Source organism: Mustela putorius, unplaced genomic scaffold (genome assembly GCF_011764305.1).
Source record: "Mustela putorius furo isolate JIRA1106 unplaced genomic scaffold, ASM1176430v1.1 tig00003869_pilon_pilon_pilon, whole genome shotgun sequence".
In the NCBI taxonomy this organism is placed as follows: domain Eukaryota; kingdom Metazoa; phylum Chordata; class Mammalia; order Carnivora; family Mustelidae; genus Mustela; species Mustela putorius.
The window spans coordinates 3,794,558-3,821,806 of record NW_025422021.1 but is presented as its reverse complement, the minus strand read 5'-3'; the positions used below and the strand labels follow the sequence as shown (position 1 = coordinate 3,821,806).

Here is a 27,249-nt window from a genome sequence, read left to right as displayed (position 1 = left end):
AGGTGAGAGAAAGAAATGGCGGTGTCTAATTGGCTTGGGAATGGTAGTACCTTTGGCAGGAGGAGCCTCCTCTTTCTTAGGAATGACCACTTTCTTCTCTGGTACTTTCTTCTTAGCCTCAGGCACTTTAAAGACATCATTTCATGATAAGAATTTATTGTGAGGAATAAAAAAGAGAGAGCACAAGCAGTTTACACACAGAAAGACCACATGCAAGAGTTGCTCAAGATAGAGACATAGGGCATGTCGGGAGCCCAGTTATGACAGAAATAGGTTTTATAGAGTGAGGGATCAGCAACCTACTTGAATATCAGAGGACAGATGCTGTCATTTCATCCATTTCAATGTCACCAGTAATTTATTAAATCATTATCTATAAAGTAATTCTGAATCCTTATAGTCTAATAAAGGACTGATTGATTATATTACCATATTGATTATATGACTATTTAACCTGGTAGAGGCACTATGCTTATTATGACATGACCTTTGGCAGAAAATACAGTTACAGATATGTAGACTTCATCCTATACTATGAACTGATCTGCATAATTCATTTAGTGATAGAGCACTTCCACATACCTTACTTTATTTTATCCTCACAATAATATCTGAGCCCACAAGGACTGCTATTATTCTCCCCATTTTATAGGAGAAAACCCTGAGGCTCAGAAAGACTTGCTCAGAATGATACATCAAAGAATCAAGCTAAGGCTAAAATCAAAACCTGCTGGGCTTCCATTTATATGTAAGTATCAGAAGGCATAAGCTATTTACTCAGTGTTTTGATAAACACTCCCATCATTTTTCCTTTTTCATCTTGGTGTTATAAAAGCATATAAATAGTTGAAGGATGAAATTTAGGAAAATTTATTCATTATATTTTTCAGGTATCTTTTTGTGGAGATAATTTAGCTCTGCAGAATAGCTATACGAAAATTATGAAGTTTACTAAAATGACAGGTCACTAGTTAGAATTCTGTGGCAATTTGGGGGACAATACTTCCTTTTATCTTTGTTCTTGAATACTGCTTTGCATCCAATGAAAAGTGGATATCAGTGTTCCTGAACATTTTAAGAAAAATGTGACTGTTTTATAAATTTAACTTCTCCTAAACCCCAGTTCCACCATAATTTTTCTGATGAAGCTATGGATGAAGAATGCATATTCACTTTGGGGAGGTATACCTTTGGGTGGTGGAGGTTCCACTTTTTTAGGAGCAGGAACAGGGACTTTCTTCTGAGGTACAGGTTTCTTTGGCACTTCAGGCACTTAAAAACATTCATTTTAAGACATTAAAAATCACATGCACAGTACTATATATATAACAAAAAGACAAGTGAAGATAAGACCACAAACAAATAAATAACAGTTCATATTATGAAATTTGAAGACACCCAAATCATTTTCAAGAGACAGACACATGTGACAGACACAATAATAAAGGCACACATGTCTGGAATGCTTTCTCAGATTTAGTAGACAGACAACATAAAGAGTGAAGTATTACACAGATATAACTGCAGATGAATAAAAAAAGATGGAAAGGCAGAATTCAACACAAAAGAGACCTTGATGACTCCAAGAAGAGTTGCTATACCTTGTGCAGGTACTGGCACCTTAGGTTTAATTTCTGGAAGAACTTCCTCTTCTTCGGGTTCGACTTCTTCCTCAGGTATCAATTCTTCCTCCTCAGGAGGAACTTCTTCTTCCTCAGGAGGAACTTCTTCTTCCTCTGGAGCAACTTCTTCTTCCTCAGGAGGAACTTCTTCTTCCTCAGGGTAAACTTCCTCTTCAGGGAAAACTTCCTCTTCAAATGGAACTTCTTCTTCCCGAAGTAGAGCTACAGGAACTGGAACTGGCTCTTGTTTCTTTGGCACTTTAAAGATATTTATTCAATCGTACAAGTGTCACTTTTATGTACACTATTCATGACAATGGGAAAACATGAAAAGCAAGCATTCTGTGATCATAGAGGCATCAACTGTCATCAGATTCAAGGTCATGAAGCATTAATTGTAATTAGCAAGGCTGCATAAGACCAGTTAGTTTCCCTTTCTGCCTTGGTTCTGTTAGAGATTAATATACCTTTGGGTGGTGGAGCTTTTTTCGAAATAGGTATTGGCTTTTCTTCTGGGATGATCTTCTTGGGTACCTCTGGCACTTTGAAAATATTATTGATCTTTAAATATGTGTTCTTTTATATGTCTTAGAGCAATATATATGAAAATAATTACTAAATATTTACAAAATCACTAAATATTTATATAATAAGGCCAATTTTTAAACTTGTAATGTTATGGGGGGATTTGCATGTGAATATATAAAAATGAAAGCCCCCCCCCCATGTACATGAATGATGAAATGATGTACCTTTTACAGGTGGAGCCTCTACCTTCTTAGGAACAGGAACTGGCACCTTCTTCTCAGGCACAGGCTTCTTGGGCACTTCTGGCACTTTAAAGAAATTTTTTAGAAAAAAATGTTATACAATGTAAAGTTTTGAGGTTAAGCATAGTCTCAAAAAGATGAAGACATAGTAATAAAAGTATGACAAAGATATTTCAAGGAGGTTTTTATCTTTAAAATCTTTCTTTTTTTCCATAAAGCGATATTAAAGAGCATCCCCAAAGAGCACGGAATTGAACCAGTTAATTTTTACTTGTATGCAAATGTGAATTAAAAAAGTGTTGGCGAGTTCATGTACCTTTGGCAGGTGGAGCTTCCACCTTTTTAGGAACTGGTACTGGTACTTTCTCCTCTGGTACTGGCTTCTTGGGCACTTCAGGAACTTTAAAGATATCAAGTAGGATTAGTGTCAAATTTTCCACCCATTGATAAGAATCCAGCAATTTTAGGACTTTACTGAAGCAACATACAATTTTACCCTTTAAGAGTGATAAGAATAATAGCCACAAAACAAAGGCCAGGAGATGCACACAAATTTAAATAGAGAACACTGAGAAAACATACACTGGTGATAGAGACAAGACACAATGCCTGGCAAATAGTGATTTTGCCCATTTTGGTATTATAATAAGAATTTTAAGAACGTTCTACTAAAGAGTAAAAGCCAAGCACTAAGCGTCAGCATGCTTTGATGGTAAAAATCCGAGATGAATACATGGTAAACTCTTCCTAGAACCAGTTGGGTGGTCCTTGTTTTGTTAATATTGGCATGGGGAAAGAATAGATAGGGGTCGTCAAGTTCTACTATATGAGTAAATTATCACATTATCCCACTGATGGATTATAAAGAGATGTACCTTTAGCTGGTGGAGGCTTCTCTTTTTTAGGAATGGGTACAGGAACTTTCTCCTCTGGCTTCTTAGGAATCTCAGGCACTTTAAAGATATTGTTTATTGGTAAGTTCTAACTACTGGTAACAACACATGTGTATAAAGCACAATTAACACCTCTAACAATAGAGAGCAACACACAAGGTTGTGAACTCAGAAGATAGTGAATGATTTATATGCAGATTAAGGCCTACATTATGAATGGTGATTATACCTTTTGCTGGTGGGGCTTCCTTCTTTTGGGGAACAGGAACAGGTTTCTTCTCTTCTGGTACAGGTTTCTTGGGTATTTCGGGCACTTTAAAGATATTATTAAGAATTTTGGAAATGTTGCATACAAGATAGAAATTATGAAAGGCAATAACAGAAATCATATTTCAGCATCAAAAGTGTGTGTTTCTAAAATAAGCAGAATTGGCCATTGGTACTAATAAAACCCAGAATCTGACTAAATTAGATACCCAGATTCTAAAGATGCCACTATGTATCTCTTTGTAGGAGATTTAATCTACCTTTGACTGGTATCACTGGTATGACTTCTTCTTCAGTTATGAGTTCCTCTTCTTCATGAAAGTACTCTTCTTCTTCTTCAAAATACTCCTCTACTTGAGTTACAACTTCCTCTTCGAAGACAATCTCTTCTTGCTCTCGTCTTTTTGGTACTGGCACTTTAAAGAGATTATCTTTAGGTTTGACATTTACCGATGACTCAATGAAATTAAGACACAGTAGGAACACAGCCATTTGTAACAGAAGAAAGAATAGGGTTTATCTTTCTCAGAGAAGAACTTCACACATAGAGCTACACATGAATTTTACAGCAAAGTCGACAAACAACACATTAAAAAGAGTGGTATTAGGTACCTCTAACAGGTGCTGTTACTTCTTTTTTAGGAACAAGTACTTTTTCTTCTGTGACAACTCTCTTGGGCTTCACAGGCACTTGAAATTTAAGTATAAGGATATTTTATTGTCAGAAACAGGCCGCCCAGGCAATGGTTGCTTTGTCAAAGTTTGAGCAGACAGAATAATTTTGCAAGTGCCTCTCATATGATAGATACACAACTGCTCATTAATAAAAAATTTTAATATTTTCCCTGAAAATGATTCTTAATCTCACCGGGATAAATATATGCAGATATATACAAATAAGTTTGAAGTAACAGAACCCAAACGTGAAATGATGTTTATGTATCTCTACTTGTAGGAAATATCCTTTACTGAAAGCTAAATTTCCTTCTGAATAAGTATACTTTCTGAAAGGGCAGAGAAGTTACTTCATAGTTAGAAAAAAAATGACAAGGGCTTTTTTTTTTTTTTGTAACCTTCAAAATAACTTCAGAATGCATAAACAGTTGTTGAACTGGGGTCAACATTGTTATATCATTACATGAATTTAGATAAGTCAGGAATGTACCAAATGGTCACCAGTTTTAAATCCAAGCATTCTATTTTATCTATATTGTAGCCACAGCTGTTGTGTAATAGGCTCTGGATATATTTCAAAAATAACTTTTTCTTTTGAAGGTAGCATTACCTTCTTATCCTATGTTGACAGATTTTTATGCCCAACAAATCCTAATGACTAACTTCAAAGACATATGTAACAACGAAACAAAGCAAACATAGCTACATTAATTTTAAAAGAGGTATTGTAAAAGACCACGATTTTGGAAGGAAATGATTATACCTTTAGCAACTGGCTCAGCCACCTGCTCTTTTTCACGTTTGGTAATTGAAATGTGTATTTTTTCCTCAACAAGTTTCTTTGCTTCTTCAGGCACTTTAAAGATATTAATTATTGAAGAGCATTAAAACCAATCACACAAATACCATACACATAAAAATACACACAGAAAAAAACTCCCCATGAAATATAAGAATCAGGACCACAATACATTCAGGAAAAACAAAAAACAGCAGACAAGATAGAAAGACATGTTATAGAACATGAGTAATAAAGATGTTTCTCTTTTTAGTTATCACTCTGCAATGTACCTTTGGGTGGTGGAGGTTTGAGTTTCTTGGTAATGGGCACTGGGACTTTTTCTTTAGGGACTACTTTCTTCAGCACTTTAAAATATCAAGATTAACAGATTTTAAAAACCTGAGCCATATGTCTCAAGAGTAATAAGAACAAAAAGTTAAGAAATACAACACAAAAAGTTAAGAAATACAACACAACATCCCAAACACACAATTTGTGCGCTGCCACTTCAACATGTGTTTATAGTATGACAGACATGTAGGGACACGGGTCTCTCAGACTCATAATGTCTTGCTCACTCTACCTTTAGTTGGTGGGGCCTTTGGCTTTGTGGGAACTGGTTCTTCTTGGACAGGCTTTACTGGGAGAGGCTTCTTGGGTTCTTTAAAAAGAGGTATATAATGTCAGACTTTAGAACATAATAACAAATTCTATTTCTTTATTTATCTTTTATTTACAGTGTAGCCATAGCCTCTAGAGATGAGTGAGAATCACAGTTCCAAGTAGAATAAGGTCTAAATCCCTAAACAAGCTGACAGTACCCTTTCCTGCTGCCTTTTTGCTTCAGTTAGGTCATTGTAATTCTCTACTCCATATTAACAGTCTCATTTCACTTTGGGTAGAAAAAATCATGGTTAAAACTTCTTTCTATATAATATTGAGTTTTATTTATATATTTATTATGTTCAATTACCCAACCTATAGTATATCATTAGGGTTTTTTTTGGCGGGGGGATGTCTTCCTTTCTTTATATGTTGTATTTATTTTTTTTTAAGATTTTTATTTATTTATTTGACAGAGAGATAGAGAGCAAGCACAAGTAGGTGGAGCAGCAGGCAGAGGGAGAGGGAGAGCAGGCTCTCCACTGAGTAGAAAGCCCGACACAGGGCTCAATCCCAGGACCCTGGGATCATGACATGAGCCAAAGGCAGATGCTTAACTGACTGAGCCACCCAGGCACCCCATTTTATTTATTTTTTTATTACTGTGTTCAATTGGCCAGTATATTTAGTTTCTGATGTGCTTTCAATGATTCATTATTGTGTATAACACCCAGTGCTCCATGCAATACATGCCCTCCTTAATACCCATCGCCTGGTTATCTCATCCCCCAACCCCCTCCCCTCTGAAAGCCTCAGTTTGTTTCCTGGAGTCCAGAGTCTCTCATGATTTGTCTCCCTCTCTGATTTCTTCCCATTTAGTTTTCCCTCCCTTACCCTATGGCCCTCTGTGTTATTCCTTGTATGTAATATTGGTTTTTAATGCTACCTATAAAATCACATAGAATGTCCTCAAAGTGAAGCTATGAAATGTCAGAAACTGGCTAAGTGAAATAACATTGCTTAATTTCAAAATTCCAGTAGGAACTTATTGACTAAATAAAGGAATCATGTGGAGCCAAATTGTACACCTACAAATTTGATTATCATTAGACAGAACACAACTGCTCAGGTTAGCCTTCATGTTTGTCTTTACTTTGGAAGCAGTCTTTGTCAGGTTTTCAAGATGGGAACCCAGAGAGAGTGTATTTTTCTATCATGCTTGATAATAACAAACTTTAGAATAAGAGACATTCAGACATTCCATGTATTGGAATGATCACAGGCACTTGCAGAGAAGCTCGTCACCCTTTTGAGAAAGAAGAGCAAACTCTGGGAAGTTTGCTATTTTGTGTCTGAGCAAAAATGAGGGAGGAAATAGATAATTCCCAAAGTCTAACAGTAAGTCTAATGATAACCTTAAGATTTATAGAGGGTTGTTTTTTTTCTAGAAGTTATATAAGAAAAAAAATTCTGAATTTGTCAAATGAAATAAAGCTCTTTGCAAATTTCTTTGGGCACCCAAATGTTTGTCCTGCTCTAATGGAATCTGCGTGTATTTAAGGTGATGTCCGGTTTGCAGTCTTGCCCATACCTGTGACATACTCCTCACGCTCTTTATGCTCTTCATAATGCTCAAACTCGCGTTCCTCATATTCTTCATATTGGTCATACTCTTCTGTTGGTTCATACTCCTCAAATTCTTTATAATCATACTCCTCATACTCGTCATACTCCTCTTCCCGTTCTACTGAAACGATTTCTTCTTCCCGGGTATAAGACCATTCCTTCTCTTCAGTTACGGTTACTTCTAGAATAATATTGAAAACAGGCAGCTTTTTACTTGAAGCTCATTTAGGGGTGATGGTGACCATGAATGTTGATTTCATTCTTATGTGATGGATTCATGCACTGGTTATGGGAGAACCTGAATGTCTTTTCCCAGTCAAGGTAGGACAGAGCGTACATTTGCTATTTATGATTTCAAATGTTATATTTCCTGCCTTTAGTCAAAAATAAGCCAATAAATGGTGGGAAGTAGCAGGCAAAGGGCTATGCAGTTTCATGCTTCAGTGTAATACTTGGTGAAAGCAGAACATACCTTTCACGGGAGGAGCTTCTCTTTTTGGAACTTCAATGGATACCTTTTCTTCTTTAACAGCTCTTTTTCTGAATTCAGTGACTTTAAAAAGAGTAATTATTAAAAGTGAATTATGAGATCTTGAATATATACATGTTAAGAGATACTGTGTACGAACAATCCACAGAGAAAGACAACCATCACCATGCTCATCATTCACACTTCTCATTTACATGGCAAGAAAAAGCAACAGACTTGGAAATAAACACTGTCTAACATACAGAAGAATACTTTTTTCTAACCTGTTTAAGGCTTCAAAGATATTGAATAAGTTTTTAGGAAGATCAAGTAGTATTTATAAGAGAGTTCAAAAAGACAATGAGACAGTAGCAACAGAGACTATCAAACAAGCCTTGGACAGAAACTTTAGTCCCATAAACAGTGTCTTCATCTGAATTCTCAAGTAGTGTCAAGAAACTCCACTGGCACAATGTAGAAAACTCAGAATTTAAAAAAAATTTAATTTTATCAAAGATTGCCACACAAAACAATCCTTTGGGCAGATGAGTTTAGTATACAGATAATAACATATTAGAAAACAAGTACATTTTAAGGGAAAGTACACATTTGGGGGAGCTTCACAATTTTGTGGAAAAGAAGAGAGAGTACTTTCTGGTATCTGAAATGTTGAGCTTTGGATTGATATGATATTGCACATGCATATGACTTATTTTAAGTCATTTAAATTTAAGTTATTTAAATTATTTTCTCCAAGGATTCCAATTCCACTAGACTAGTTTCAATACCTACATGCTCATTTTGATTTTTGAAAAAGTTAGTATACCTCTTGTTGGTGGTTCCTCCTCTCTCTTAGGTCTGAGTTTTGGAATTTTTTCTTCTGGAACAGCTCTCTTGGGTTCCTCAGGCACTTTAAAGATAGATTTCACTTTAAGGATTTACCCCTCACTCAGACCACAAAAGGCAGTTTTCTAATAGTAACCCAAACATAAAGGACTTGACATTTTCATTATTTAAAACATAAAAAAAAACAACCTATAACAACGACAACAACAACAAACACCCATAATGAGTGCATTTGGTAAAGAGAAGAGGGTAAGTATAATAGTCTGTGTATTGAAAGGTCACATGTACCTCTTGCTCTTGGAGGCTCCTCTTTTTTAGTTACAGCAACGTGTACTTTTTCTTCTTGGGTAATTTGCATGTGCCTCTCAGTCACTTGAAAGATAATTTTAGGATTAGGGAGTTAAGTTATTTTAAGTGTATTTGCAGGGCAGTGGTAATTGGCCAGAAAGGACTGTGATTTCAGACTACAGCAATTCACAAAATATACACAAATAAACTTCACAACAAGTAATACTCCACCCATAGATAAGGCAGTAATACAACAAAGGTGTGACCCAAGGACGGCAGTGAGAGGATGAAAGACAAGACCTGTTCCTGGTTTTTGTGAGGGAGGATTTCATTTACCTTTGGTGGGAGGAGGTTCTTCTTTCTTAGCTACTTTTAGAGCAACCCTTTTTTCTGGAACTGGCTTCTTTGGCTCTTCTGGCACTTAAAAGATATCAAGCAACACGGTCAAGCATACAAGATGAAAAGACATTAAACACAGAGACTATTTTATTATTAAAGTTTTGAAAATTTGAAGAATGGACCACTTTAAGATGGAAAAAGACGGACATTGTTCAAGAATAAAGCAAAGCCCAGGATACCTGGTGGCACCTTTTCCTTTTTGGGAACTGCAGCAGGGACTTTCTTTTCTGGCACAGGTTTCTTAGGTGCTTCAGGAACTTTAGAAAGATTAAGTTGAAGAGTATTAGTTTGCATTACAGAAAAAGTGACATTTGGGGGCTTAGAATTCACCTTTTGAAAAGATCATACGTACACACAAACATTAATGACTGTTCAGCAAAAATATCTATACATCAGGGCTAACAAAACTCAGGCAGCACGCAAATGGAACGCACTGATACAGCCACTGAGACAAAGGGTACTGTGTTTCTTTGAGGGAGGACTGTACCTTTAGCTGGTGGGGGTGCCTCTACTTTAGCAGGAATTTTCGGTTTCAGTACCATCTTCTTCTCATGCTTCTCAACCACTTGAAAAGAAGATAAAACACGCGTGTAGAAATGCCCAGATTTCTTTTCCATAAAAATATAAGCAGTCTGTTTATTTAGCCACGATAGTTATCAAGATAGGCAATACAAGTAATAGACTGACTGTAAGAGAAGATAAATAATGGGACGAGCCAAACACAAATAGGGCTAAAATTAATTCAAGGGTTGATATACCTTCTGCCGGTTCGGCTTCCACTCTCTTAGAGATAAAGTGCATCTTTTCTTCCACAACGTATTCTTCTGGTTCTTCCATCACTTTAAAGACATCAGTTTTAAAGAAAAGTTGTAGTGTTTTTCATGTTTAATTTCAGAGGTGATTTGTAACTTCAAAGAGTAATTACAATAATAAAAAGTTTAACACTTGCCAAATCCCCGACTGTTCCCATTTAAAACCTCCCAAAAGTGCATTTTAATTGAAGTGTATGCCTTAATAAAGAATTTGGGAAATAAGTTTCAGTAATTTAATTTTCAAGTGTATCATAAAGATAGTAATGCTTGTATTCACAGGAAGAAGAGGACAAGTACAAGTACAGTCCTAGTGGCTCAATTAATAAGCATTTGAAGATAAGTTTCAAAAATAACAGAGCACTCTAGATTTGAAGGCTTCGGGGCAGGAACATACACTTGAGGAAAAATAATGGATGATAAAAAGGAAAAGACCTGTATTACATGTGAAAAACCTACTGAGGACTTGGAAATAAGCTTTTTTTTTTCTCCCTAGTTTTGTGGGGGCAAGTACAGTAGAAAAGGCAGGTGTCTTCATATGGGTTTTGAGCCTATATGTATAAAGTTAACTATAGAATAGGAAGATCTAGTTGTAGACATATCTCTTTATACTAACTTAACAGGCTACCCACTTTTTCCCTAGATCAAGATTTAATGAAAACAAAGAATATTATAGAAGGTCTCTCTTTTCAGCTATAAGACTGAAAGAGATTTATAGTAGATACTGTTAAAAATTGAAATCAGATTTATGCAATGGGAACTTTCCCTGTGTATATGTTATGTTTGGTTTCCCAATCATATCTAGAAGGGATGGGGCCCTTTTTGATCTATCAGATTCCTGACTTATGCTCAACACCTTGGCCCTTCCCAGGAAGAACAACAGAACCAGTGGGCCTTCTCTTGGAGTCACGTCCCATCCTGCTCTGTTCCAAGCCATTTCATTAAGAGAGCACATCAGAATTTCACAAGGAATTTTCTTCTATGTGGAGAAGTGGGACACCTTTTATTAGTCAGAAATGCACTCAAGGGCATCTCCATATAGAATTCTATTCTTCTATTTTTTTTTTTAAGGAAGAGAGTTAATTTGTTATAGAACGTACTGATTTTTCTTTGAAGCAAAGCTACATTAGAACTTTCTTAGAAAAGTTCTTTCAGATAAATAGCTTTAGTCAGAGTGCTGGACTTTAGGGGTAAACCTAATGGTATCTTAATTCATTGCAAAGGACTGAAATAAAGTTCATTGTTCAATCCTTAAGAAACTGCAGAGAACTAGCATTATAGGTTATAGGTATAGGAATGTCTAAACAACAAACAAATTCAATCAAAGATATTACATAATTGTTTTTCCATACATGAAATAGAAGAAAGACCTATGTGTTCAGTGCTTCACTCTCAAATGGCCTTGACTTCTGGAATGTAATAAGGTAGTACAATTTCTTTTTCATTTAAAAACTGTGAGCCAGGACGCATTAGTGAGTTGTGCTGTAAAAACTACTTTCTCTTACCCATGTTTTAGACATTAGACTACCAGGTGATGTTCATGCTGCCCACCATGCTAAAACCAAGTGCTGTCCACTAAAAGGATAAATGTAGATGGAAACACCTGCGCCATTAATTACATGTAAACATAAGGCCTCCCCCCCACTCCCTCTCTCATAGCAAGTAAGAGATGATAGACAAATAATACATTGGATTTTTACTCTAAGTAATGTTCCTGAATCTTGTGTTTTGATCAAAAGATACATCTAACGAGGCTCTTGGATAGTCACTGAACTTGCGTCCACTTTCATTAATCTGATAAACAATCTGTGCAAGAAAACAGCTCATCAAGACTCCAGATCATCTCTAGCTCATTGGCATTGTTTACCTTCATATTCTGTAACCTCCACTTCCTCTTCCTCTCTTTCCTCTTCTCTATAAACCGAAACGGACACTCTTTCCTCTTCTTCTGAATAACTCCACTCCTCCTCTGTGGATATTTCAAAAAATACTATTTAATTTAAATTCAGGCCCCTGGAAACACTGGTAATAGCCATGTGTTCCCTACAGCTGGATAGTGGTTCTTATTACTGCTGAATAGGACTTCCTCATCACATGGAAGAGAAAGCTGATTTAAGATCAAGATAAGGGAACTGTGGGACGCCTGGGTGGCTCAGTTGGTTAAGCAGCTGCCTTCGGCTCAGGTCATGATCCCAGGGTCCTGGGATCGAGTCCCATATCAGGCTCCTTGCTCAGCAGAGAGCCTGCTTCTCCCTCTGCCTCTGCCTGCCTCTCTGTCTGCCTGTGCTCGCTCGCTCTCTCTCCCTCTGTCTCTGACAAATAAATAAAATCTTTAAAAAAAAAAAAAGATAAGGGAACTGTACAGCCCAAGACTGAGAAGAATATTCAGATCATGTCCAAATGTGGCCATGTTGACAATGATCACATTTTCAGCATCCTGTTCACTGTCTTGAAATGATTTAAGACAATTGCAGACACAAAAGACTCAGTCTCAGAAGGCTACGGCCAGTAGACATTGATCAAGACAACTTACAAGGTAAACAGTCACATCTGGAAAGAAAGACTTCAAGGAAACATGCACAACCATTTCTTCCCTGATTATATACCTTCGTGTCGCATGACTTCCACTGTTTGAGGAACTGCAACAGATAGTCTTTCTTCGGCAGCGAATCTTTTTTCTTCTACCACAGTTTTCTTAGAAACTTCAGCTTTAAAAAAGCATTAAGTTGAAGTGTAAAAGATCAAGAATCTTAAAAATCCTATTTTCCTAAGAGTTTGGGGAAGAAATGTACGGTACGCCACTCTCACTAACAAAATGGGAAAACGAGTCACACAACAAACATCACGAGGATACACACACACACACACACACACACACGCACATATCCTATCAGAAGAGAGACGGAGGGTCACACAAGAAGACACTGGATAGAACAAGAATTCATAGGCAACAAGATTTTTGTCAGACGTCTGAGACAAATCCTACCTCGGGGAGGAGGAGCTTTCTTAGCGACAGGAACTGGTACAGAAACTTTCTCTTCAGGGACAGGTTTCTTTCGTAGAACTGGCATTTAGAAACATGGACTTTTAGAACTTCAGAGTTATCTTACTGAAGCCCAACCCCAAACACAGATATACACCCACAATGTATTCATATCACAAAGCCAACAAAACCACCATTTGCCTTCTTACATGATATCATATAAAGATGGTTCTTGGAAAGAGACAATACCTTTTGGTGGTGGAGCTTCTTCCTCTTTTTGAGGAACAGGTCTTCTTTCTTCAGGAACTTTCTTCTTTGGTATTTCTGGCACTTAAAGATAGCATTTGATTTTAAGATTCTCAGAAAGGCAAAATAAAAGAGCAACACAGAATCGGCATGCCCATTAAAGAAGGCATGCAATTAAAGAAGCTTGAAGGAAAGACAAGGTTATTTATGAAGATGGAATTAAGTACCTGCTGGTGGTGGAGATTCCTCTCTTTGAGTAACAATCGTTATTTTTTCTTCTGTGACAACCCTCTTCTGTACTTCAGGAACTTGAAAAGACATTAATTTTTAGAAATGACTGTATTTTCCAAAGTAGCTAATTTACAGCTATTTTTTAAGAAAGCAGGCAGGTGGACAGACACTTTCATTGAATTATTACTCTTGCCATAAAACACTCGTTTTCAATTAAACTAACTCAACAGATAGTTAAACACAAAAATGTTTTGTACTCAAGATATAAAAATAGGGTTCTTTAGCAAGCAAGGCACTATACCTTTAGCTGGTGGTGCTTCCTTTTTCTTTGCAACAGGAACAGGTATCTTTTCTTCAGGAACAGGTTTCTTTGGCACTTCTGGAACTTAAAGTTTTTAAAACAGAACATTAGTTCAACATATACCACTTTTATGAATGGATGTAGGCACATACACCAATCTTTAGTAGTTCATTAATGCCATAGAGTTTCTATGCATTGACAAAATAATGCAGAAAATTAAACTATGATGTTAAAAAGGTCACAATGTAATAAATGTCACGAGTAATGTTATAGAGACATTTAGGAAATTAAAAATGAGTCATATAAACAAAAATATATGTATAAAATTCATTTGTTATATATTGGTATGCTTTTGATAAATTAGTCAGTGACTACACAAACGATATAGATTGTAGATATAGAATGTAGCAAAGTCTTGTTAGGCTTTTTATCAAGAAACGGAATCCATAATAAAAATGGATTTAATTTATCTAGGACTATCTTAGACTAAGACATAGTTAGAATATTTGTATCTCTAGGATACCATTTTGTTCCATTTCTCTTCTGATTTTGTTTGGTTTTGGTGCAACTATAGTTTATTTGCAGCTCAGGAAACACTCATGATAGAGTAGGCTTCTCAATCTGATAGCCACGTGTCAGTGACTTTTGGGGAGTTCTGTATATGACATTTTGTGAGTATACACATATATGTTTTTCTCTAAGAGACTCCATAGTTTTCAACAGGATCTCTGACCCCAAAAGGTTTACAATTACTTAGTTTCTCCATTCTAAGTGTTAATGATGTGGAATTTTTAAACTGGCAGATGCATTTTAAAAGCATGCATTGCTGGCAATAATTGTTTCCATTTTAAATAAGATAGTTTTTGTGAACTCCTTCACCTCTATGCTTGCATTTGTAATACTCTAATGTAATTATACAGACATATACATTTGCGTCTGCACTTATTATTTATACATGGGTGTTTATACATATATATTTTTTACTATGCATATTTATTTTTATTGGTAGGTGAGACATGCCTCTGTATCTCCCTCAGCAGTGATCAAGGGCTTTGGTATTAGTACTGCTTTTAATAATATGACCTTTTAATCTATATGATACCATTTTGTTCCATTATTTTCACATAACCATATTTTAATGACTAGATAATCAGAAATCATATTTTGATGACTAGATAATCAGGAATCATTTTTTTTGAAGTAAGACCCAGAATTCTGAAAGTCAAGAATTTGAGAAAGAGAGAAACAGATTTGTTTTGGGAAGAAAATGGAAAATGGGAAGTCAGGCACAATGGGAACACTATTTAAAATGTGTGATTTCAGTAAGCCTGGTTTTTCTAAATCGGATGATACTGAATTCTTACTGAATCTCTCTGTATCAGACCAGATGTATGCAGTTTGTAGCCTCGCCACATCCATAAAATAGTGTCTCTAACATCACCAACCCCCTACCCACAAAAAAGAACAAACCAAATTCAAAAACCAAAATAAAGGAATTAGCACACTGAATCCAAACGTATGCATATGAAAGGTCCCCTGACTAGTTAATCAGAGAACTGCAACACTTATGGTAAATATTGACATTCAGTTAATGTCAGGAAACCTGTTCAAAGTAAATGTCAAAAATCAATGTTTCCAACTAGTCTAGACTTGCTGCTCTTGACTTTTCAGAAGAGTGGAGTTACCAGAAGCATTATATACATCTTTATCTCATTAACATTCAGTTCTGTCAGACACTTTCCAGTTGTGACTCTGTAACTCATCATAACTCATGGAGGTGTTTTTTATTAAGAAAAATCTCAAAGATGAGGGGTAAAAGAGTCTTTCTAGAAAGATGCCTGTAGAAAATGAGTTTCACAAAGATTTCTTCTTTTTCTATCAGAGGAAAGATAGTAAAAATTTAATATAGCATTTTGACATAGTTGCTTCTTTTAAGAACACTTTCTGGTGGTGTCTTTGAAATTGCTCAGTGTCATAAATAATGTATGTCAAGAGTAAAACCTTGGAAGGTAACCAACAAATGAAAACACCAGGGGCATCTAAAAGACAGAACAGTAAGATAGCATAGTACACTATGAAGACCATATAAAGCAGAACACTGGCATTTGAGGCAAAGGGCTGCCCCCTGATCAGTTCTGGTGTACCTTTTGGGGGAGCGGCAGGTTCCTTTTTGGGTACAGGAACAGGTTTTTTCTCCTCAGGCACAGGTTTCTTGGGAACTTCAGGAACTTTAAAGATAACATTGTGGAAACAATGTTGAGAGTTCTAGTGTCCTTCTGAGACATAAAGATTACACTAAAGCATCAATCCTCAGTAAGAGCGTAAGAATTTAGGAAGTCATTAAACATGCTCTACTTGTGGCAGACGTGTATGCAAAAAAATCGATACCACAGAGACACTACATACATTTTATGAAACAAACCCTCAGTTATTATGGTCTTGTACTTGTACATCATTAGCTTTGGTACTTGTACAACACAGTACCAAAGCTAATGAGATCAACATACAGAGAAAACACCACAAATCATTTACAGATGCTATTTTGTTCATACACAGATCCCACAGAAAAAGATACAAAAAGACAGACACCAACAACTTTTTTTTCAAAAATATTATTCTACCTTTGGCTGGTGGAGGCTCCACCTTTTTAGGAATGGGAACAGCAACTTCTTCTTCTGGGACTCGTTTCTTAGGTGGCTCGGGGACTTTAAAAAAAATGCCATTTTTGAGAAATTGTGTGGTTTTACAAAATAAGGCAGGACAGAATTAAAATAAAGATAATTTTATGCCAGGTGAATGCAAGAAAACTCCACGTTAGAAGCAAGAGGCAAGGGAAGCAGAGAAAAGACTAATTAGAAAAAGTTGTGGTTGTTATTGACCTTCGACTGCAGGAGCCTTCACTTGGCCAGGAACAGCTAGAAGTTGCCCTTCCTCAGAGGCGCCAGTGCCTGAGGTGCCGGTTTTAGAAACTTCACATTTATATAAAGCAAGTGCATTCTAACAATTGCATTACATTATCTTAAATATTTTTGGTATCCTAAATGTTTAACAGTTTGGGTGGGGCATGTGGGGGAGGATGAGCTCTCATTCGTAGCAACTGCCAGTTTTCACTTTCTGGGGTGGTATAAATACTCCCACCCCGGCTAACAAGGGAGACATCAGGATTGCGGAGGTGGGAAGGACGCATGGCAGCCCACCGCAATCTAGCACTTTGACCACCTTGCCCCAGTCGATGTGAACAACAGAGAGAATAACAACACGCTGTACAAGTGGAAGTAAGCCGTCAAAACAGCTTAGCATAGATTTCAATATAATTTGTTTAATTCTGAGTTTACAGAGCTCAACTTTGAATCGTGGAGGTGGTGAACACTCAGTAGCAAAATTTCTACAAATTCAACCATCAGCTCTGGTGAGCTGGCACAAACTAGCTCCAGGATATCAAATTTCTACTCCCAAGTAGGTGGTCACCAGATTGTAAGGTCCCTGGAGCAGGGGCCAGAGCCTCCAATCATTGTCATCCCGCCTTCCCCAGAATGTCCCCTATACCTAGTGGCTGTAGGTCTGCTGACTGTGTGACCAAGGCCATTCCGTAGCATTAACATACCCAGCGGCTTACGATGGAACCTTTAAAAGATTTTAAATTTAGAAGGAATCACTGATACCTTTAGGTGGAGGCTCAATCTTTTTGGAAACAGCAACATGAATTTTCTCTTCAGTAACAGTTTTCTTCTGTACCTCGGGGACTTTAAAAAATGTACATCTGAATTACTGGTATGCCATATTAAGGGTGGCAATTATAGTTCTCAAAGAATATTGAAATACAAACTAAAACAGAGACAAGTGTGCAATGAAAAGATGACAGAGAGCTACAAGGAGACAGAAACGCCTACATAATCACAAATTAGGTCTGAAAAAGGGGGATCAAAATTCATCTAAAGCCCCTCCATTTGAGCCCCCAAATTCAAATGTGCCTTATACCTGTGACTGACATCTCCTCCTCTGTGTGAGAAGCAAAGAACATCTTTTCTTCTGAAATAACCATCTTCTTTGTATGCACAGCTGGTACTTTAAAGAGAGTATTTCACATTTAGTATTTCTTTTTCTAGGACAAGGTACCTGATCAAATACGTACATGTAAATTTGTACATTACATGTAACAAACATTACATGTAAGTCTTTAGACACAGAATGAGTGGGTTAATATGAGTAGCCTCAGAAATAAATTTAGTATTGACAAGAATACAAACCATGTTCTGATATATAGGGACAAATGACCCATGCAGCTTTATCAAAGATTATTAAATGGGAATCAAATAGACACAACTTCTTCACACGTAATGTGGTCCTTTTCCAAATCCACTAGGGTTTACTCATGTAAACAAGAGGATAGGGAATATTATATGCAATGGAATGCCTTGCATAGTAAAGTTAGAAGACTATTTATTAAACAAAATCTTCCTTTAATTAGAAAAATGCAATTCTAAAGCAGAATCAGAAACAAGGGGAATGTTATTATTTCCTTAAATTATACATATGTACAACTCATATGATAAGATAAGATATATACTGTAGAAGAATGTATTTTGGTAGTTTCAGATTTGTGAACTGTTTAAATATGTACACATATAGACATAAATGAAAATGTTTAAAACTTGTAGCTGGAAAGACAAAGATGTATACCTTTCACTTCAATAACTTCTTCCTGCACTGGAATCCGAGGTTTTTGTGGAACAATCTTCTTTGAAACTTCGGGTACTTAAAAAATATGTACAAATATATTTGTATTGTGAAGAATATTGCTTTGCACAAAATTTAAAAATATCTTAGTTTAGATGATTACATAAATAACTAACATGGGAATATACATCAGTAAACAGATGAGGTGTGTACATGGTATTAGAAATGTTTTAAATCATAATACCTTTGGTGACTTGAACTTTCTGTTCCTCCATTCTTCGAGAAGTCTTTTCAATTTTTTCAACTACTGGCTTCTTTACAACTGCAAGCATTTTAAAGAAATTGCAGTACTTTTAGAATTTCTACTGAAACTCTCTCTTTGTCCCTATGTATCTATGTATCTACGTATGTTTATATAGAAATATATATGTCTACATGCATATATACATATATAATTTTTAAGAAAGAAATGAGTCTGGTACTCTGAAATTTAAGTACACATTTCTGTACTTGAAATATTTTGAAATAAAAAAATATGTATCATAACCATCTTTTTATCATCCTTTTAATTTTTGCATTAAGTACATTATATATTCTTAGGAAGAAAATTCATTGAGGCAATAAAGCTTAGAGAAGAAGTTGTGCCTATTGGATTGGACTGGTGACTTATACATCTTTGCCAAACAAGCCATGATAATGATGTGGATGCTCTGATCTAGTTCAAGAATCCCAATTACATACCTTTTGGAGGCGGGGCTTTCTTTTCAGGCACTTTGGCTGGAATTTTTCTCTCGTGTGATTCTTTAGCAAAAACAGAGGAATAAAAAGGAATGCTTAAGTAACGTCTAGCTGACTGTATGAACTGCATAGGAAATAATATATATTTGCGGAAAGTATTGCGTTTGGGATCTTTATGGCTAATATGATCCCTGGCGCTGGATTTCGAAGCAGGATTGAGTAGAGATGCAGAGGGGTGAGGAAGTAAGCCCTGAACTCCTGCCTTAGATGACAACCCTCGGGTTTTTGTGATATGGCAACATGATTCGACTTAACAATGTCAAAGCCTGAAAGTGACTGAAGAAATGCCAAGAGTAAGAGTCTAAAAATGTCTAACCTTGAAAGATCGAAATGGTCATTTCACTGTTTTCCTGTCTATTGCAGCTCAGGTTCATAGCCCTGAAAATATCACACACTGGGGAAAAGAGGAAAGAAGTGACTCCGGTTGATACATACCTTCGTAAACCTCCTTTTGCACTTGGATCACTTCTCTCTCTTGGTAAGTTTCCTCCCAGTCTTCCTCCCCTTCGTCATAACCTTCTTCCCTTTCGTAGTATTCCTGGCCTTCCTCGAAGTCTTCTTCCCATTCCTCATGAACTTCCCTCCTTGCTTCTACCTTGGTCTCCTCATAGTCTTCGTCTGGTTCTTCATAGTAAGGTTCTTCATATGGCTCTGTGTACGGCTCCACTTCAAGTTCGTCGTAAGGTTCTTCCAGAGATTCGATGAAAAGTTTCTTCTCCTCGTAGACAGCACGCTTCTTCTCATACACAGCCTCTTGTTCTTTGTGAACCTCTTTCTTTCGGGTTATGGTCGTTATTTTTACTTCTTCAGCCTTGGAGGATACGTCAATAATTTCAGGAGCTGAAATAAACAAACAAATAAATAGATAATATTAGCATATTAATTACATTCATACTGTTACTTCAGAAACCAAATCTATGTTGTCAAACAGTATCAGTATCTCAGATCTCAGTCTGATGTTGATAACTTATTACATCTTCTGTCTACTGGTTCCGTTTACTTTTTTGTTGGCTATGGAACACAATAAAGACTGCAGAGAGGCACTCAATCTTCATTTGGGGATTTTTCCAGTGTGAACACAATGGTATTCAATAACTATCCAGTGGACACATCTTCCATTGTTCTATGGGAACTCCAGTTTAGAAAGCTCCTGGGGTCTTACAGGATTTCTTAACATTTGATCATTTAATGGAATTTACATGTAATGTTAACCTCTATTTAAGTTTCCAATTTCTCTTTCAGAAACATTTCTAATTTTAAAGCTACACTTTTTTTTTTCATTTATTTATTTTCAGCATAACAGTATCATTATTTTTTTACCACACCCAGTGATAGTTGAATATGACTCGATCATCAGTTTAAAAAAAAATACTCAAAATTGTGTAACCAAGTCAATTTGTTGCTTTTATAATAACAACTTTTTAAAAAAAATCAATGCTAACATTGTTTACATGATCCTCAGCACCTATGTTAGCTGCAACTGAAGCAAGTGGACGATGCCTCCCTTTCCGCCCCTCACCCAGTGCTTTCTCTGTATCCACAGCACTGAGGCTGCATAATCATCTGCCTGCACTTACTTTCCTGGGACTAGAGCGATAGGACATAGTCATTTCTCGTGCTATTTCTAATATGGCAGAGGAGATGCCTTAACTTTACAATCAGCTAGAAGCCTTTGAAAATAAGAATACAAAGCAGTGATGCACATCTCAGAGATAACAGAAAACATTTAACAATATCTTTTCATTTACCTTTTGCTGGAATCAAGGCAGTAGGAGGCGGGGGTTTCTTGCCAACCTCTGGGATTTTAAAAAATAGAATGTTTATTTTTAGATAATGCATGATTTAATGTTTACTAATCCCGTGCACCTTTGTCAGTCATTTGTACAATCTGTGACTACTGCTAACATACAAAATGCCTTTGTAATTTCCAGATTTATCTCACCAGCATTGCAATGGAATGCCATATTTACAATGGTGAAAAGCTGAACTTTGATTCTAGCTTAGGTTGATGTAAAACATTTTCAATTAACATGAAACATTACAAGACTATTCAGTAGTAAGTCTAATACTAACAAATAATGTTTGATTTTTTTCAATGGTTAACTGTAAAGCTGAGGAAATACCCATGCTTTACGATGCTCTCTTCTGCCATAGTGTTTCTGGGAGTGGTGTCTTATGCTCCTGGATCCTCCTCCTTTCAGGAAGGATCTGATATTAGTTAAGCATTTGAAACTATTTGCTTAAATTTAGTGATCTAATCTTCCTCTTAAAACTCGTCCAGGAGCACTTGGGTGGCTCAACTGATTAAGCGAGCGACTGCCTTTGGCTTGGGTCATGATCCCAGGGACCTGGGATTGAGTCCTACATTTGGCTCCCTGCTCAGTGGGGAGCCTGCTTCTTCCCCTCCTGCTCCCCTGCTTGTGCTCTCTCTCTCTCTCTCTGCCAAATAAATAAATAAATAAATAACATCTTAAAAACAACCAAAACCCTCTTCCAGGATATAGTTTAAAAAGGGGGGGGCGCCTGCGTGGCTCAGTAGGTTAAGCTTCCACCTTTGGCTCAGGTCACCGTGTCAGGGTCCTGAGACCAAGCCCTGCCCTGGGCTCTCTGCTCAGTGGGGAGCCTGCTCCCCCACCTCGCTCTGCCTACTTGTGATCTCTCTGTCAAATAAATAAATAAAATCTTTAAAAAAAAAAAAGGAAGTAATTGAACTAATCTTCCTTCACAAAGCATTTTGTTTTTCTGCAGGGACTGACAGCTCAGGTGAGCCAGGAAGGGTTCGGAGTTGGGTTGGAGCAGCTACTGGAAATGAGCACTGGTCCTTGGCTGTCTATCGGTAGGACCGGATCAAGAGCAGCTGTGGGACAGGCAGGCAGTGCCCTCCAGAGATAACAAGAACACTCTGGTGTTACCACAGTGTGCCATGGGCAGACATAGGCACAGGAGGATGGGGAGGGAAAAAAAAAAAGGGAAGAGTAGAAAGTTGACAAAGAGAAAGCAAGGGCTGAGTTCTAGAAGACAGTGAGAGTGAGTGAAGGCAGAGCCTCCATTTTGGCGATTCAAACTCTTACCTTCCTCCACCCTCCACTATTTGGGGTTTAAAACTGTTAACCTGGAGAAAAGCTGTAAGTCTCAATTTTCATTAATTAATGATAATACCTGTAGGTTCTTCTTTGGGCTTCACAACAATTTTTTTGGTATCTTTCTTCACAGCTTTTTTGGTCACTAAAAAATAAGATATCAGACATAAGCAAGTAAAATGCTTTCAGGAAACAAAGAAGTTTTATTGAAATACTTTATTTTTTCATATGTTTTGGTGGTAGTGACACTCTTGCGGCCTAACTGCAAGATACCTGTATCAGAAAGGTCTTGCGCTAGAATGCAGAACATGGTTTTTGGATGGAGACAGAACATGTGGGGTGATTCTACATCTTCACTGATTTTATGCCTGCCTACATTTTCAAAACACAAAGAACGTGAACCGAAGTGATACCATAAATAGAAAAGGTACATGTCTTCACTTTGTTTCGCTTAGATAAGAACACTTTAAATTTATCAGGATGAAGAATAGCAAGTGAATTAGTAAAATTAAAAAATTAGTAAAGTTAAAATCTATGATATTGTGGAAATCTTCTTTGTTGTTGCTGACATTATACCTTGGTCATAGCCCCTACTTATAACTTGAGTTATGGCTCTTAATATTCATGAATAAATAACACTGTTTTTAATCTTTAAAATATGATTTCATTTCCCAAGTTCCCCAGTGGGTAGTCAAACTTAGCCCTGTTGCTAGTAGTGCTCAAAGAATAAATCATTCATTAAGGTAAATTGTTATTCCTGACAAAAATTTAAGTAGAAATTTATGATTTTTGATTCTTGTTCCTCTCTGCTATTAAAAGTAGATAAAAAAGAAAAAAATAAAAGTAGATGAAATATATTTAAGTCTTCATATAAATTATAAAAATGATTTTATTTGTTATTGAGATGTGTTAGTCACAATACTGGAAGGTTTGTTTGTTTATTTTTCCCCACTGAATTTTCCCCGAGGCTGGCTGAACACCAGCTCAAGCTCTTGATACCAGAGGTAGCAGATATTGGGGTACTAGCATGCCGAACCCTGGAAGCCACTACAGAAAAATCCGACTATGGAAAAATCTGGCTTTGACATGCAGAATTTCCTCCTGAAGCAAGGAGAATTCTGACAGCAATTCTTAACTACCCAGAACTCTAGAAAGTCCCAGGCAGTCTGTTGATTGATTTAGTTGAGCAGCTTGGGGAACAAATAGTATAATCTGTCTATTGAAATATTTGAAAAGGGAAGTTGCTTGACATGCTCAAGAGCTGCTTATTAGTGAACTCATTCCTTAGATAAGGAAAAAAAATCAAATATATCAAAGAAACTCTAAATCACATTTTGGTAACAAAATAGAGAATTTTAAAAAGGTGTTAACCTTGTAATTGAGAAAAAGGACACTATAACTTGCAACATGACTATAAACTAGTATGGTTTATTTCCAGAAGCTTCTAGAAATTAATTCTATTATTTTATTGTTAAATATGTAGTTACATATAGCTAAAATATAAAATATGAAACATGAAAAAAAATTCACCATTAGTGTTTTAGTGATTACATCAAGATGAAATATCTTAATATTAAGCATTGCATTTGGTTTGTCTGATGATTTTCAGTGTTTTAATCACCTGTCTCACACATTTCATTAGAGCAAATAATTTTGAAAGGCAATTTAACCTGCTGGCCACAAGAGGGCCAACATGTTGCATTAGACAGCATGTTCTGGTCTGCAATAGTTGATTATATATATTTTGACATTTAGGTAGATAGCATAAAATACCTTCAATGCGTTTTGCTGGTGGCTTCTTTTCTTCAGGTGATGGTAGCAACAGAGGAATAGGAGGAACAACCATAGGAGGGATTTCTGAGGAAAAGAAATGCCATCATCATGGTTTGGTTTCTTATTTTGTGTGAAGTATAATGAAAAGTCTTATGAGTTTCTTTCAGTAATCATAGGTGTTATAGTACCAATTCATCAATCAGCACAAATAAAAACAGCATATACCTTAATTGTTACTACTCTCTTGCTTTGATTTTTAATTACACAATGAAGACTATGACACACAAGGATGTGTTCTGGCTCTCTACTATGGTTTGGCCTCACTAATTTCCTAGTGGTACAGAACATTGTTGCTGCAAGCCCAGGTGTTGTGCTGGGTCTTACCTTCTGGAGGTACTGCTCTGATAGGCATGGTTGGAATTGGAACTCTGGAGTCAGGAATATCTGAAAAGGAACAATTGATGGTAAGAATGGAGGCAGTGAGACCACACATATTTATTAGTCAACTAAGATGTGCTTGTCAGGCATTTCCAACAGCAGAATCTAATACACAGACACAGAGATATTAGGATTCTTTTGCATACAACCACATAGGCATGTTTATTCCCTGTGAAAACTGGTTCTGTTCTATGGCCACAAAATTTTGGCATGATCCTAGATATCAGCTGGATGAGACCTTCTTATCTTTCATTTCCCAAGCTCACAAAGCCTAACAGTTATATTATTTCCCGAAAATCATTTTACTGAATAAGATCTTACTGAAAAACCTAAAGAATATTTTTAGACATTTCAGTTTGGCTTCCACCATTTACAAAAATCTGCTGAATATATTTGAGCAAGGGTTGATTTTTCGTTTTTTTTTTTTTTTTTTTAAACTTACCAGGAGGCTTCATCTCAAGCTTAATTTCTGCAAAAGAAAAAAAATGACATTTTTGTATTTAGAGTCGTCCAGGCAGGACTATTTCAGGGATTGCAGTGGCTTAAATGGAGGTGTTCTCTGACCTTTAGTCGTTAAGTACAGCTCTGCTGTGCTTCTTGCTTCACCTCTCGGTTCCAGTCGAGCAATTACTGAATAGACACCTAAGAAGAATCAAATTTTTATTTCCTGGTACATCTATAAATAACATTTCTTTATTTAAATACAGTATGGATTTATTTATCATTCTCTTTCCTAAAAAACGTATTCTATATAGAATTACAGAGTATAAGTTAGGGTAGAAATATGTAAAACAGACAAGATTTAAATTATATATTCACAGGGATGCTGTCCACTAAATTACCTTCATCATCTGGGGTCACATTGTGGATGGTCATATAATGGCACCGACCATCATTCCTGAAGTTGTACTTCTGGCTCTCAGTCAGTTCTGTTGGTCCTTTGTACCACGTTACGATGGCGTCATCAAAGGACACTTCGCATTCGAAGGTGGCAGACTGATGCTCGCTCACCACAATGTTCTGTATGCGCTTCGTAAACTGAATTGGTTCAGCTGTTCAAGTATAAAGGAGAGTCAAAGTGAGATTGTACAGGAAGGAAATTTTTCCACTGTGCTTTCCCCTCAGGTATCCAAAGCCTCCACCTGTGTAACCAGCTAGAAAAATAACATAGGCTGAAAACACAGAAAAAAAGAAAGTGCTCTGTTTTGCATCAGTAACAAAAAATTATCCCTATACTTAAGTGTATTTCTTCAGGACCAACATAGCAAAGAGTAAGAAATCTACGAGCGTCCTTAAAGCATTTGCACAAAAGCAAGAGTCAAAAGGGCTTAAGACCCAAAAGTCAAATTAAACTTTAAAAATGTTAGTGAAATTGGGGCTTCAAAATAAAGGGAACATAAACTTCATTTTCCTCTGTAACTTATTTACCTCTGAAATTCTTTCCTCTGTTAAAGAATTTTCTGATTCAGGACCTAGAATTGTTTATTATCTAGTATGCCATAACTTTCCTTGTGAAACTTTAAACTCAAGAGGAAATCTGAACTTCTCAATTTCAGTCGGTTCACTTTTGAGAGTTCTGAAACTTGCTTTGTAAGCACCTGTGGCCATGTACGAAGGGCTCACCCCACCCCTCACACTGGGAATGAATGGCAAGGGTATTTAGTAGGGGAATGGGCTGCAGTAGAGGATCTTTTTGCAAGATTTTAGAAGTCTGGAATTCAGTGTCTAGCTGTATCAAGAACATCTCAGACATCAAAAATACTCTGGTGAGTCTTTTCTTTTTTTTGAAGGATCATATAAGAATGCAATAATTTAAAAAATGAGAAGTCGTTTCAACTGGATCCTTCACATAGAAACCTACTAAAATTTTCTGACCTTTAAAATAAAACCAGGCATTGATATCCATTTAAAGCAAGCCTGAGAAGTTGAAATGTTTGTGTAAATAAGTCACCTAATTATATTTTAACAACTATAAATGGGCACCTACCACTATGTTGAAACATCATTACAGCTAAAATGTTGCTCACTACAGTCCAAGGGAGTCTTCAAACAGTGCATATGATCAAAGGATTAAAAAATAAATATTATTGCTCCTAAATCCTGAGATTTCCCTTTATCTCAGAGATTTAGAAGGCTGGAATATAATCCTCGCATGAAATAATTATTTTGAAAAAGGGCTGCTAATCACATATGACATTGTTAATTTTATCTAATAAGTTTCAGACAAGTAGATTCAAAGATCAAAGGATTAGAAAATAAACATTATTGCTCTTATATCCTGAGATCTCCCTTTATTTCAGAGATTTAGAAGGTTGGAATATAAGCCTTGCATTAAATAATTACTTTGAAAAAGAGCTGCTAATCACATATGACATTGTTAATTTTATCTAATAAGCTTCAGACAAGTTAATCTCACACAAATTAATTTCTATAGACAAAAAAGATTTTTTTAGATCTATTAGATATAGCCAAGATCTTTTAGCAATGCTATAAAATCTAGTCATTTCCAAGATCTCTATCTTACAATGAGAATCATAGGGGTGAGAATTATGCAATTTATTGAAATTACAAGGAATGATTGAATTTAGCAGAATTATGGAATTCAAGTAACAGTCATGTCTTTGTTTGGACTGAAGTCTGCCTTCGGTTAAAGAAAAAAAAAAAAACATGCAAA

The 27,249-nt window shown here is 36.3% G+C and overlaps 1 protein-coding gene across 2 annotated transcripts in view; it reads right to left on the bottom strand.

Moving 5' to 3' along the window:
• The window catches only part of TTN (titin), a 275,309-nt gene that overhangs the window by 143,184 nt on the left and 104,876 nt on the right, over nt 1-27,249 (bottom strand). For both annotated transcript variants that reach the window (XM_045066923.1, XM_045066924.1), the window contains 42 exons: nt 25,418-25,627; nt 25,140-25,217; nt 25,018-25,044; nt 24,522-24,581; nt 24,138-24,221; nt 22,444-22,509; nt 21,033-21,080; nt 19,720-20,124; nt 19,228-19,287; nt 18,731-18,808; nt 18,490-18,564; nt 17,788-17,874; nt 17,472-17,552; nt 16,431-16,514; nt 15,954-16,037; nt 13,810-13,893; nt 13,505-13,585; nt 13,281-13,361; nt 13,035-13,112; nt 12,655-12,756; nt 11,916-12,017; nt 9,998-10,078; nt 9,727-9,804; nt 9,419-9,496; nt 9,177-9,260; nt 8,841-8,924; nt 8,533-8,616; nt 7,710-7,790; nt 7,203-7,418; nt 5,592-5,669; nt 5,299-5,373; nt 4,991-5,083; nt 4,165-4,242; nt 3,813-3,968; nt 3,515-3,598; nt 3,268-3,345; nt 2,709-2,792; nt 2,375-2,458; nt 2,090-2,164; nt 1,602-1,880; nt 1,189-1,272; nt 51-125 (listed from right to left, as the gene is read on the bottom strand). In XM_045066923.1, coding sequence (XP_044922858.1) covers nt 51-125; nt 1,189-1,272; nt 1,602-1,880; nt 2,090-2,164; nt 2,375-2,458; nt 2,709-2,792; nt 3,268-3,345; nt 3,515-3,598; nt 3,813-3,968; nt 4,165-4,242; nt 4,991-5,083; nt 5,299-5,373; nt 5,592-5,669; nt 7,203-7,418; nt 7,710-7,790; nt 8,533-8,616; nt 8,841-8,924; nt 9,177-9,260; nt 9,419-9,496; nt 9,727-9,804; nt 9,998-10,078; nt 11,916-12,017; nt 12,655-12,756; nt 13,035-13,112; nt 13,281-13,361; nt 13,505-13,585; nt 13,810-13,893; nt 15,954-16,037; nt 16,431-16,514; nt 17,472-17,552; nt 17,788-17,874; nt 18,490-18,564; nt 18,731-18,808; nt 19,228-19,287; nt 19,720-20,124; nt 21,033-21,080; nt 22,444-22,509; nt 24,138-24,221; nt 24,522-24,581; nt 25,018-25,044; nt 25,140-25,217; nt 25,418-25,627 — 4,164 coding nt within the window. The remainder of the gene's footprint in view (nt 1-50; nt 126-1,188; nt 1,273-1,601; nt 1,881-2,089; nt 2,165-2,374; nt 2,459-2,708; nt 2,793-3,267; nt 3,346-3,514; nt 3,599-3,812; nt 3,969-4,164; nt 4,243-4,990; nt 5,084-5,298; nt 5,374-5,591; nt 5,670-7,202; nt 7,419-7,709; nt 7,791-8,532; nt 8,617-8,840; nt 8,925-9,176; nt 9,261-9,418; nt 9,497-9,726; nt 9,805-9,997; nt 10,079-11,915; nt 12,018-12,654; nt 12,757-13,034; nt 13,113-13,280; nt 13,362-13,504; nt 13,586-13,809; nt 13,894-15,953; nt 16,038-16,430; nt 16,515-17,471; nt 17,553-17,787; nt 17,875-18,489; nt 18,565-18,730; nt 18,809-19,227; nt 19,288-19,719; nt 20,125-21,032; nt 21,081-22,443; nt 22,510-24,137; nt 24,222-24,521; nt 24,582-25,017; nt 25,045-25,139; nt 25,218-25,417; nt 25,628-27,249) is intronic.